The 11709-nt window shown below is 36.4% G+C and overlaps 1 protein-coding gene across 1 annotated transcript; it reads right to left on the bottom strand.

Moving 5' to 3' along the window:
* Positions 1-6277: 6277 nt before the first annotated feature.
* LOC125476196 lies at positions 6278-6878 on the bottom strand. The gene is made up of 2 exons (XM_048582024.1): positions 6627-6878; positions 6278-6436 (listed from the first exon to the last, which is right to left on the bottom strand). Exons 1-2 carry the CDS (start codon positions 6876-6878, stop codon positions 6278-6280), a joined length of 411 nt encoding a protein of 136 aa, XP_048437981.1.
* Between the last annotated feature and the right edge of the window lie 4831 nt (positions 6879-11709).

Here is an 11709-nt window from a genome sequence, read left to right as displayed (position 1 = left end):
TTTCTCACCCTCTTCTTCCTTGGATTGCATGAGCCTGCAAGGAATAGGGACATTCAGTGGAACGGGGTTAGAAATAATTAACTTTGGAACAACCATACCTGAATTGGATGGCGTAGGTGCAGTAGGTGCCTGCGGCAAAGGTGTTTCCTCCCTTGCCGTGGCTTGGGTGTGTTCCTCTTCCTCAAATTGCAGTCCTTCATCCTCCTTCGGATTTGCCATGGTTGAAATAGGGAGTTTGCCTTGATCTTGAAATTGTCCTATGAACTCCGCTATCTGCCCAATTTGCTTTTCCAAGTGGTCCAACCTTTTGTCTTGATTTTGCCTTGCTTTGTTTTGATCTTCTTGCCCCTGAGACAAATTGGTGAGTAACTTACTAACCGTATCATTATACAAAGACTCACTTGAATTTGTTTGGGTAGGTTGTGGTGGCTGCATAGGTGTTGTATAGAACTCCTCATATGGTTGCCAATATTCTCCTTGTTGAGCCTCCTCGAGTTGATTTTGTAAGCCCTGCACCAAACAAATTAATTCATTAAGCTTTTCATTATAATCTATTGACGAACTTGAGTTTGGTTGGGCATATTGAATATGAGGTGGCTGCCAATATCCTTCTTGTTGAACATTTTGAGGTTCCCACCATATAGAAGTTGAATGATCACTCCAATCCGAATTGTAAGTATTGGAAAACACGTTATTCCTTGATTGAAGATCAAATATATCAACGCTTTGCATTTGGGACCTTTCCATGAGCTGTGACAAAAGAGAAGCATTATCAAGTGCCATGTTGTGCTTCTCTAGTACTTGAAATCAACAAACAAAACACAAATCAAAAACTAAAACTAAAATACATAACAGAAACGAACAATCCAAGGGATTAGCAAATTTGCTAATCCCCGGCAACGGCGCCAAAATTTGATGCGAGAATTATACGCACACAAATTAAACCCTCTTTTTGTCAAATTGTAGTAAAGATGTAAGTAGGGATCGTTCTAGACCGGGGATTAGGAGGGATTGCTAAACACTTGGAAACTGACTTAAAAACTCAAAAACAAAGTTTAAAACACTAAACTCGACTCAAAGAATGCAAAACTAAACTTCAAAACACTAAAACAAACCAAAAGACTCAAAACAGCACCAAAACACTCAAAACTGCCTTAAAAACACTTTCTGGGCAGTTTTGAGCACTTTGAGTACTTTGGACGAATTTGGGTAACAAATTGAATCAAAACACTTATAAACACAAACCAAAACACTTTCTAACTAATTTGAACAATACAAAGACTCAAAGGACTCAAAACAAGTTCAAAAGACTCAAAACTGCCTAAAAACACTAACTAGGCAGTTTCTGACCTTAAACCCAAATTTGGACGAAATTAAGTTGTAACTTAACTCAAGACTCTTAAAAAAACAAACTAAATTGATTTCTAACTAATTTGGACATTAAAGTAAAGGGGGATTGAGTTTTGGACTAAATTAAACTAATTGCACAGATTCTAATTAAAAACAGAATGTAAATATGAAAGTGATGGATTTGAATGGATGGGATGACTAGCTAAGGGGTTCATCTCCACACATGTTACACTTGCATAATAAAAAGATTTCCAATTGCATTTCAATAAACCATGAATTCTCAACGCCCCGGGTTAATTAGGTCCGCTTAAATTAACCGTCAAGTTTTCCTTAAGTTAATGAATTGGATGATTGCATACGACAACCCAAAGCATTCCTCACAAGTTCCCTACATGAATTGCATAATAGAGATACAAGCAAGAATCATTAAGCAACATGAAAACTATAAGTGTTGACGAGGCATTCGTTACTATGATTGCATGAAACTTATGCCAAGAATATGTTTAACGCGATTGTTTATAAGCAACCTCCACTACTTGTGAATATAAGTTCATAACTATTACGTGAAACTTACTTATATTCTAGCGTCAAATTCATGCATGAAAATTAAGCGTGAACTCTCAATAAGCATACATAAATAGGTTATCAATCAAATAGTTAAACAAATTGAATTCACAACTTATGAAACGTAATTAGAAGTAATCAAATCAAAATGCAAGCATAAACATATATTTCGAATCCCCCCCTAACCAGGGGGGGTTTTAGTTCCTCATGATACAAAACAAAGAGAATCAACGAAACGCTTAAACATTCCAACAACTCAAACTTGAATTGTATGAACGTTTAGGCCCTCTTCTCTTCCATTCCTCATTCGTACAAAACAAAGGGTATTGAAATTAAACATTGAAATCAAAGAAACACCTAAACATTCCAACAACTCAAACTTGAATTGTATTAACGTTTAGGCCCTCTTATCTTCCTCTTCGTTGTAGCACAAGGTCTAAGGATAGTTTGATGGTGTGAATGGTTTGGGGAGTGGTGAAAATGGAAGGAGGAGGCCACGGCAATGGGATGATTTCTGGTGTGGTGTTTGGATGATTAGGGAGAGAGCACGGCACAAGGGAATGGTTGGTGTTTGTGGATGATTTTCTGAAAATGGAAGAGTGAATCTGTATAAATGGGAATGAATGCTTATTTATAGGCGAAATGGGGGGGAACATGACAGCTAGGAGGGAATGTGGCTGCATGTTTGAATGATTAAAGGATGCATGTGGGTTGGAAATGCATGTGCAAGCATGTGTTGGCTGAATTAAAGAATGTGAGGGAATGATGAAAGGGGAAACATGACAGCTAGGTTGGTTGGTGTGTGGAATGGCTGGAAAGTGTATGAAACTCACGGCAATGATGGTGATTTTCTGGTGGTGAATGGTAATGCAATGTGTTTGCATGTGAATTAAAGCTATGTGAATGATTAGGGTGAATGTGCATGTGCTTTGACAGCTAGGATGAATTAATTAAAGGGAGTGCATGTGGCTTGGCTGGAATGAATGGAATGCAATCTGAAATGGGAGATGGAATGAGATGCACGGCAATGATGGTGTTAGTGAATGATGGCAGATTGTGTGGGTGAGTGATTAGGTTGGAAATGCATGTGAATGCAAGGTGTGAATGATTATGAGTGCATGTGGGTGAATTAAAGGATGGAATGCATGTGAATTAGGTTGGAAATCTGATGGGAACTCACGGCATTAAGTGGAGTGAAATGATTGAATGTTTAATGGTTGCATGTGGCTGAAATGAAGTGTGTATGCATGTGCACGGCACAAAGGGAAATGGTTTTGGTGAATGGCTGATTAGAATCTAGGGTGAATGGTGTGTACGGTTTTTGGGAGAGAAAGTGTGTTGGATGATTTATGGAGATGCATGTGGATTAAAGGAATGCATGTGCAATGGATATAGGAAAGGTTTAAATGTCCTAGAACTAAAGGGAACAAGGTTCCAACACTTTGGTCTTCAATTAGGTCTTCAATTTCGTCCAACACTTTGGCTCCAAGCATAAGCTATCCATCCTTAGCCCAAAAGTGCTCCAAAAGTCTCCAAAATGCATCTTTTTGCTCCTTTAGCCCTTTGGACCTACAAACACACGAAAATAGCTTAAAGTACTAAAATAACTAAAGAAACATAACGTAAATGCACGAGAACAAGCCATATAAGTCGCATGAATATGCTCCTATCAGGTTGTACACCTTGTATAAAATCATCATTCAAAGCATTCTCTTCTGACAAGAATCAAAAGATTAAGGTGGAAAAGTCTTAGGGAGAAGAATTGTTAAGATGGATGATGACTTTTCATTCATACCATTGTTTCCTACGGATGTAAGGCTTCCCTATATAAATGGACCTTTGTAATATAAAGATTACCTCTTGTAATATAAAGATTACCTCCCGCCCTTCTATCTACATATATTAGTAAACAATTTGTGCCAACTCTTTCCCTTACACAAGGAACAAAAGTAGAAATAGTACCAATCTCCCTCCCCCTCTTTTTTTATTTTACCCGCATTCATTGTTTGGTATAGTTACAAAAATAAATAATGTGATTCATTACTCTCGTTCTACTTCGACTGCTAACAAATGTTCACTCTCTCACTTTTGCCTATGTATAACACAACAACGTTTTTGAGTGATTTTTCTATTTATTTGACTGGAAGTTGAAAGAATGATGAGATTCTCATTTTTGTGTTTGTGTTTTGATACGTAATGATCATCACAACAATTTCTTATTGTCCACTTCTAGCTTATTCAACTTCAGATATTGGTTTACTTGTTGGAATAAAGAATAATACAACATCATCAACAGTCGCATTGGCCGAGTGGTTAAGGTGTGTGCTTGCTAGGTGCATGGGAATCTCCCATGAGAGTTCGAACCTCTCAGGCAACAAACAGTAAATATGGAGACAGTGATGGCCGAAGGATCAGTTACAGTTGTAATTTGTGAATCGCTTACCGTTCCATGCTTCTTGTGCTCTATCAGGATCATGTAAATTGGAACAGGCAATATCTATAGGGAGTATTAGTTGCAAAGGTGATGATTATTATTATTTTATTTTTTATTTTGTTTAATTTTCCTTCGATAAATACGGCTTTCTTTCTAAAAATGATTAAAAATAGAAACAGCAAATATGGAGACAGTGATGGCCGAAGGATCAGTTGCAGTTGTAATTTGTGAATCACTTACTGTTCCATGCTTCTTGTGCTTTATCAGGATCATGTAAATTGAAACAGCCAATATCTGTAGAGAGTATACGTTACGTTTGCAACGTCGCCTTACAATGCTTTTTTTATCATTGTCCAAAAACTTAACAAGAAAATAGAGTTAAGAGAACCAAACATTGATAAGATGACGAGACAATGCTACCAAACGCAAAGCCAGGAACATCGCTTATGTTTTGAATTCAATATCAATGCCAAGTAATGTAAAAACTCGAAAAAATAGTATCCTTACAGTAGTACAGTATAAGTTTCATAATGATAATAAATAATGCAATTTCAGCAATTTTTCATCATCATAATCAATCCTTGGGATAGGACACAAGTGTATTTCTAAGTTGGGGTCCTTCAGATAATGGATATTCGAATATGAACTTGGAACAATTCTCTTTCGGTATGGTTGATGTTGCTGCCAATGGCAATGACTCAAGTCATATCCTTGAAACTCACATTGCAATAAGATAAACACTATTGAAATCAAGAAAACTTCAGTCCACCTGCCACATCATCAACTACTTCAACTAGTCCTGCACACAAGTGTTGGAAATTTGGAATAAGTCAAGTAGCAGTAAAGCAATGAGGGAAAATCTAAGTTCCATTTCAATATTTTTTTGAAGATTTTGTCAGACATAAGACTTCGGTATGCTACATTCACAAGCTCAAAACCTCTCCTACACAATATCCTACCAGCATAATATAGAGGGGCTTGGCCTCCCAAACTCCTAATCTAAGTCGACAACCTCACGCGCATGGGGACTATACTTAAAGACTTACAAAATTCCTTTTATAAGTAAGTGATCTCTGGGTACAAATTAAAAAGTCTCATCAAAAGACAAGATAATGGAGAAGACAAACATACCAAGAATAGCCATCACTGTCCTTGAATTTGGAAGAAAACATTGGACCAAATAAGTAACATTGGATGGTCAACTGAATAAGAACTAGTGAAGAATATAAATTTCATGGCGCATATGGGGAACAAATAAAACAAGTTACAGCATATTTGTTTGCAGCAGTAATCAGAAAACAACATGATTATACAGTTAAAAAACTTCAAAGAGAATGGCGGTACACAAAACTTGGAAACTCCCACTGTTCGAGAGCATTATGCTGATCCACTTAATTCAATCTTTCTCAAGTTGTGATGATGAAAGCCTCCACTTCTTAGTAATATATTGAAATTTTTGTGAGTGAACATAGTGTTTTATTTGATTGGCAATACTGACATAGACATCACCAAAAGCTTAAATTATTAAAATCCAGATTAATCTCAGCTATAGAAATGTAAGGAACTGACTTGGTGCAATCTGAATCCTGCCAGCATCAATTGTAATGTGTGTCAATAAATTTAGCGATTTAGCCCTTTCCTGTCAAAACCGACAACGATTTTTACATTAACCATAAAGTTGCACTCATCGAAAATATAAAAAGATTTGTATAAATACTGACTTGCAAAACTAGCATATCTGCTTCACTTTCTATTTTCACTACAACTTAGGCTGTGCACACATCTCCTACCTGCGGATTGAAACAACACCATTACACGAAAGGTATGTAAAATCCCACATTGTTTGATAGCGAAAAAAATCACAGAGTAGTGTGTTAGTTTACCTATTTAAAGCTTGTGGTGCTCGATGGAGGACCTTTTTATATTGGCCTAAGGTCGCATGACTAAATGATGAACATAAACATTCAGATAAAGAGTTCGAATTTTAGTGCACCAAACACAAAAGGAAAGCAAAAAGTATCTATAACTACCTGATTGAGCGGCAATTTTCCCTTTACCCATCTTTATATCCTTCATGACCACCAAAACCTGAAGAAAACAATCAAGAAAGTGAATAGGTCGCACATGGACATCCTACCACAAACTAAAGGAATACGGAAACAAACAACTAAAAACATAGGTGGAGCAATCCAATATTGTCAAATATAATGTAGCAAATCAGTGTTTTGAAATCATCAAGTATTAAAGGAAAAGAGACAGATTAAACTTAAAGCGATACCATTTTGAAATCTTCAAGAGTGTCGGCGAGATTTTCAATCTCTAGAGGGTCTTTAGGCTTGTCCTTGTTATGCTTATTCTTCTTCGTCTTATTCTTTCCATTATTAGAATCATTGGCAAGTGCAGCTTGCTTAACGAGTCTGGCTAAGAAAATAATGTGAGCAGGAGGGTGATGCACGCCAAAGTAATACCCTAAAGCAAGCCAACCAGCTCCTACCAAAATCGTACCCACCCATCCCAACCCCATCAACATTGCTCTTCCTACTCTCCCCTTCTTCTACTTCCACAACACTCCTATTATCTCTCCCTTACTGTTTCCAATCAACTTTCTATCTCAACAATAAGAGAAACAAAAACATGTTCGAGTAAGTACTTTATCCTTCAATACACACACACACACACACACACACACACACACACACACACACACACACACACATATATAACACATTAATACGCCAATATGGTAAATTTTTTGTGGAAACAAATAGGAGGGAAAATGAGTGAAAAAAGTACTTGGAGTATATCAATGCAATTGATTTTGCATCTGAATATCGATTATTGAAAGCTAGTAACCCTAGATCGGACAGTAGTGAATGCACTTGAGGGTTTTGCAACGACGCACTTGAGGGTTTTGCAACGGAGGAGGATGAGGGCCTATGATACGGGAGATAACTGAGAAGCAGAATAACTAGTGAGAGATTTGGGTGGGTTTAGTCAGGGCTAGCAAACAGAGTTGGACCAGTCGGCTCTTTTGAACTACAACAAAGGGCCATTGAAGATTTTGTGAGAGGCTTGGTACTATAGTTAGAAGGCGGAAGGTTAAGGATGATGTGAAATGAGAATATATATACCATTCGTCAGTCAACAACTTTGACATTGACTCCTCCTCCTGACTTACGAAGAATAGTCCATGCGGCTTAGAGAATTTTCTATTCTATCTATGTTAATGCTATTCCTCTTAACCTTTTTATTTTCTATTTTCTCATTTCCCTTCTTCTCTTCTTCTTGCCTTAAAGTTGAAGGTATGCCTCAATTTAAGGTATTTCATTCTTAGACTAACTGAAGTAATTTAAGATCAACTAGTCATTAGAAAAAGAAAAAAATCAACCGCTCTATGTGGTTGGAAACAAATGATGTGATACAATTGACGAATCAAGAAATTAACCTTTGTATCTTCTAAAACCACCAATCTGTTATTAATTGTTGCCAAATTTAATCACAAGTGGTGAAAGGAATGCTATCACCCCTTATTAACTCAATAAACAACATGTAGACCCTTACCATAAGTCAGGACACCAATTGAGCCATACAAATTATCAAGAAATACATAATTAAGCAACCACAAGTACTTCAAATCACACTCATGAAAAAAAAATAGTAGAATTATTTTGGGGCATAAAAGCTCGAAGTTTTCTATGATACAACAAAACTGATGCGAAAATTATACGCACTCAAATTAAACCCTCTTTTTGACAATTGTAGTATAAGTATAAGTAGGGATCGTTCTTAACCGGGGATTAGGAGGGATTGCAAATCAATTGGAAACTGACTCAAAAACGTAAAATAAAGTTTAAAACACTAAACTAAACTCAAAGAATGCGAAACTAAACGCTTAAAACACTAAAACAAACCAAAAGACTCAAACATCACCCAAAACACTCAAAACTGCCTTAAAAACACTTTCTGGGCAGTTTTGAGCACTTTGGTGAATTTGGACGAATTTGTATAACAAATTGAATCAAAACACTTATAAACACAAACTAAAACACTTTCTAACTAATTTGGACATTAAAGTAAGGGGGATTGAGTTTTGGACGAAATTAAACTAATTGCACAGATTCTAATTAAAACAGATTGTAAGTATGAATGTGATGGAATGGAATGAATGGATGCTAGCCAAGGGGTTCATCTCCACACATGTTACACTTGCATAATAAAACGATTTCCAATTGCTTTTCAATAAACCATGATGCTCAACACCCCAAGTTAACCGTGATGCACTAATTAACCTTCAAATTTTCCTTATGTTATTGAATTGGATGATGCATGCGACAATTCAAATCATTCTCCAATGGTTCTCAACATGAATGCATAGAAGAGATACAATGAGAGATCATTATGTTCTATGAAAATTATAAGTGTTGACGAGGCAATTGTAACTATGAATGCATGATACTCTTGCCAAGAATTCATTTAACGCGATTGTTTATAAGCAACCTCCACTACTTGTGAATATAAGTTCATAACTATTAGGTGAAACTCACTTATATTCTAGTGTCATATTCATGCATGAAAATTAAGCGTGCACTCTCAATAAACATACATAAATAGGTTATCAATCAAACAGTTAAACAAATTGAATCCACAACTTATGAAACGCAATTAGAAGTAATCAAATCAAAATGCAAGCATAAACATATATTTCGAATCCCCCCTAGCCAAGGGGGGGTTTAGTTCCTCATACGTACAAAACAAAGAGAATTGAAATTAAACATTGGAATCGAGGAAAAGAAACACCTAAACATTCCAACAACTCAAACTTGAATTGTATGAACGTTTAGGCACTCTTCTCCTCCTCTACGTTGTAGCACAAGGTCTAAGGTGAGTTTTGGTGTGTTGAATGGATTGGGGAATTATGGAAATGGATGAGGGAGGCCACGACAATGGGATGATTTCTGGTGGTGTTTGGATTGGTAGGGAGGGCACGGCAAAGGTGGTTTGATGGTCTACATTCTGAATAATGAAAGAGTGAATTGTGTATGAATGGGAATGAATGAATTGTGGCTGCAATGGATACTTATTTATAGGTGAAAATGAGGGAATATGACAGCTAGGAACTTGGTTGAAATCTGGAATGGTGATGGGAGATGCATGTGGCTGATTTATGCATGTGATTAAAGGGTGGGAGTGCATGTGCTTTGACAGAAATGAAAGGGGGGAAATGCATGTGGCTGCAATGGTAAAGGATGGGAGTGCATGTGCTGAAATGGTAAAGGATGGGAGTGCATGTGTTGAATTGGTGGTGCAATGATGAAAGAATAAGTGCATGTGGCTGAATGCAAAGGGAATGCAAAGTGAATAATGAATGCATGTGCAATGACAGCTAGGTTGAATTAATTAAAGGGATTGCATGTGGCTTGGCTGGAATGAATGGAATGCAATCTGAAATGGGAGATGGAATGGGATGCACGGCAATGATGGTGTTTGTGTGAATGATGGCAGATTGTGTGGGTGAGTGATTAGGTTGGAAATGCATGTGGCTGCAAGGTGTGAATGATTATGAGTGCATGTGGGTGAATTAAAGGATGGAATGCATGGTTATGGTTATGATAAGTGATAAGTGAATGGTTATGATAAGTGATAAGTGAAAGGTTATGATAAGTGATAAGTGAATGGTTTGATAAGTGATAAGTGAATGGTTTGGTCTTCAATTTCGTCCATCTACTTGGCTTTAAGCATATGCAATCCATTCCACTCTCTAATTTGCTCCAAAAGGCTCCAAAAGGCATCCTTTTGCATACTTTGCCCTTAGAACCTGAAAACACACAAAAGAAGCATAAAGGACTAAAATAACTAATGAAACATAACGTAAATGCACGAGAACTAGCCATTTAAGTAGCATGAATATGCTCCTATCAAATTCCCCCACACTTAGCTTTTGCTACTCCTCGAGCAAAACAAAACAAAAGAAACCAAAAACAAAACAAAATGAACAAAACACAACCTACACCTTCCAACAATCGTCTCAGGGATTTCCAATGCACATGACAAGTTGAAAATCATTATTCCCACAGATTTTAGCCATCTTTACACTTAAGTACATTCTTAATCATAGTCACCACATACTAGTTCACAATTAAACATTTAAAACCATGTTTTGAATGTAGTAACATGCCTTAGAGAATTCCCTCAATTCCTTACTAGATGTACTCTCGTTTTTCACACAGATTTTCTGACTACACACCCTACACTAGTTATATGTGAGAGATTGATGTAAACATGAAAGACTAGTATCTCACATATGTTATAACAAAAGAAAGCATTTTCTGGATTTACGATAATGACATGAATATGATCTCATGAATGGAATGCTACTACTTAGAATGAGAACCAGTGATTTCATAAGCTCATATCAATTCCAAACTCCACATTATTGAACACATAACGATCAAGATAGAAGCATAAGGGTTGAAACGGGGCTAAAGGGGTTTGGCTAACAAAAAAGGGATAAGGAAAACAAAGGTTCTTAAAGAAATAGCGAGCAAAGCATTTGAATTAACTTAGAATTCACTTTTGAATGAAAACTCAACTTTCGAACAAACAGGGGGAACAAGCTCTTTTTCCTTTCTTTCTTTCTTTCTTTTCTTTTCTGTTTTTCTTTTTCATATGTTTTTCACTTTTTTTTTTTTTTTTTTTTTTTTTCTTTTGACTCTCCAAACATACATAAACACTTAAGAACAAAACATTCTCTCCCCCACACTCATTTTCTTTCATAATGTACTCAAAAGGAACTCATTTAAGTCATGCTCACTATCTTTTAAGAACAAGGGTGTGGACTGTCCTACACTAGGCTAGGTGAGGATAATGTGGGTAAACAAAGAATAAAGGCTAAACAAGGCTCAACGGGGTTAAAACTTACAACAAATACGAAATATGGGAAGTAAGGCTATTTGGCTATGGTGGCAACTACACAACTTCATCTTGATATATGTTATGCAATTCAATGTCATGCTTTGAATGAAACGGATATAAGTTCTAGCATTTAGTTCTATCATGATACAATTGCATTCTAAGTAGCAACCAAGCAAGGAATAATGAGATCATGCAACAACTTTAGAAAACAAAGAATCACAGATTAAAACTCTCCAAAGAAGGTAATGGCTCGAGTCTCACAGGGTTGTAGCGTTTATTTGAGTTCCTTCCTTCAAGCATGTTACAAAAACGAATTTTTCTTTTATGATTGCATGTGAAGTCATACATTATAACCATAACCAAGCATATACCAAGAGTAAATCAAACTTTTCTCTATGTTTATAACTCTTTTTAACAGTCATGCAATTACAAACCAAATCCTCATCATT

The sequence above is a fragment of a genome, unplaced genomic scaffold, assembly GCF_019419815.1.
Source record: "Pyrus x bretschneideri cultivar Hongxiangsu unplaced genomic scaffold, Pyrus_bretschneideri_v1 Contig18, whole genome shotgun sequence".
Taxonomy (NCBI): Eukaryota; Viridiplantae; Streptophyta; class Magnoliopsida; order Rosales; family Rosaceae; genus Pyrus; species Pyrus x bretschneideri.
This window is presented reverse-complemented; position numbering and strand designations above follow the sequence as displayed.

Excerpts from the sequence above, each read along its gene's own strand:
- LOC125476196 (XM_048582024.1), bottom strand. The coding sequence starts at position 6,878 with ATGTTGATGGGGTTGGGATGGGTGGGTACGATTTTGGTAGGAGCTGGT. Across the intron at positions 6,437-6,626 it reads CTCTTGAAGATTTCAAAATG|GTTTTGGTGGTCATGAAGGA; the intron begins GTATCGCTTTAA and ends TGTTTTCTTCAG.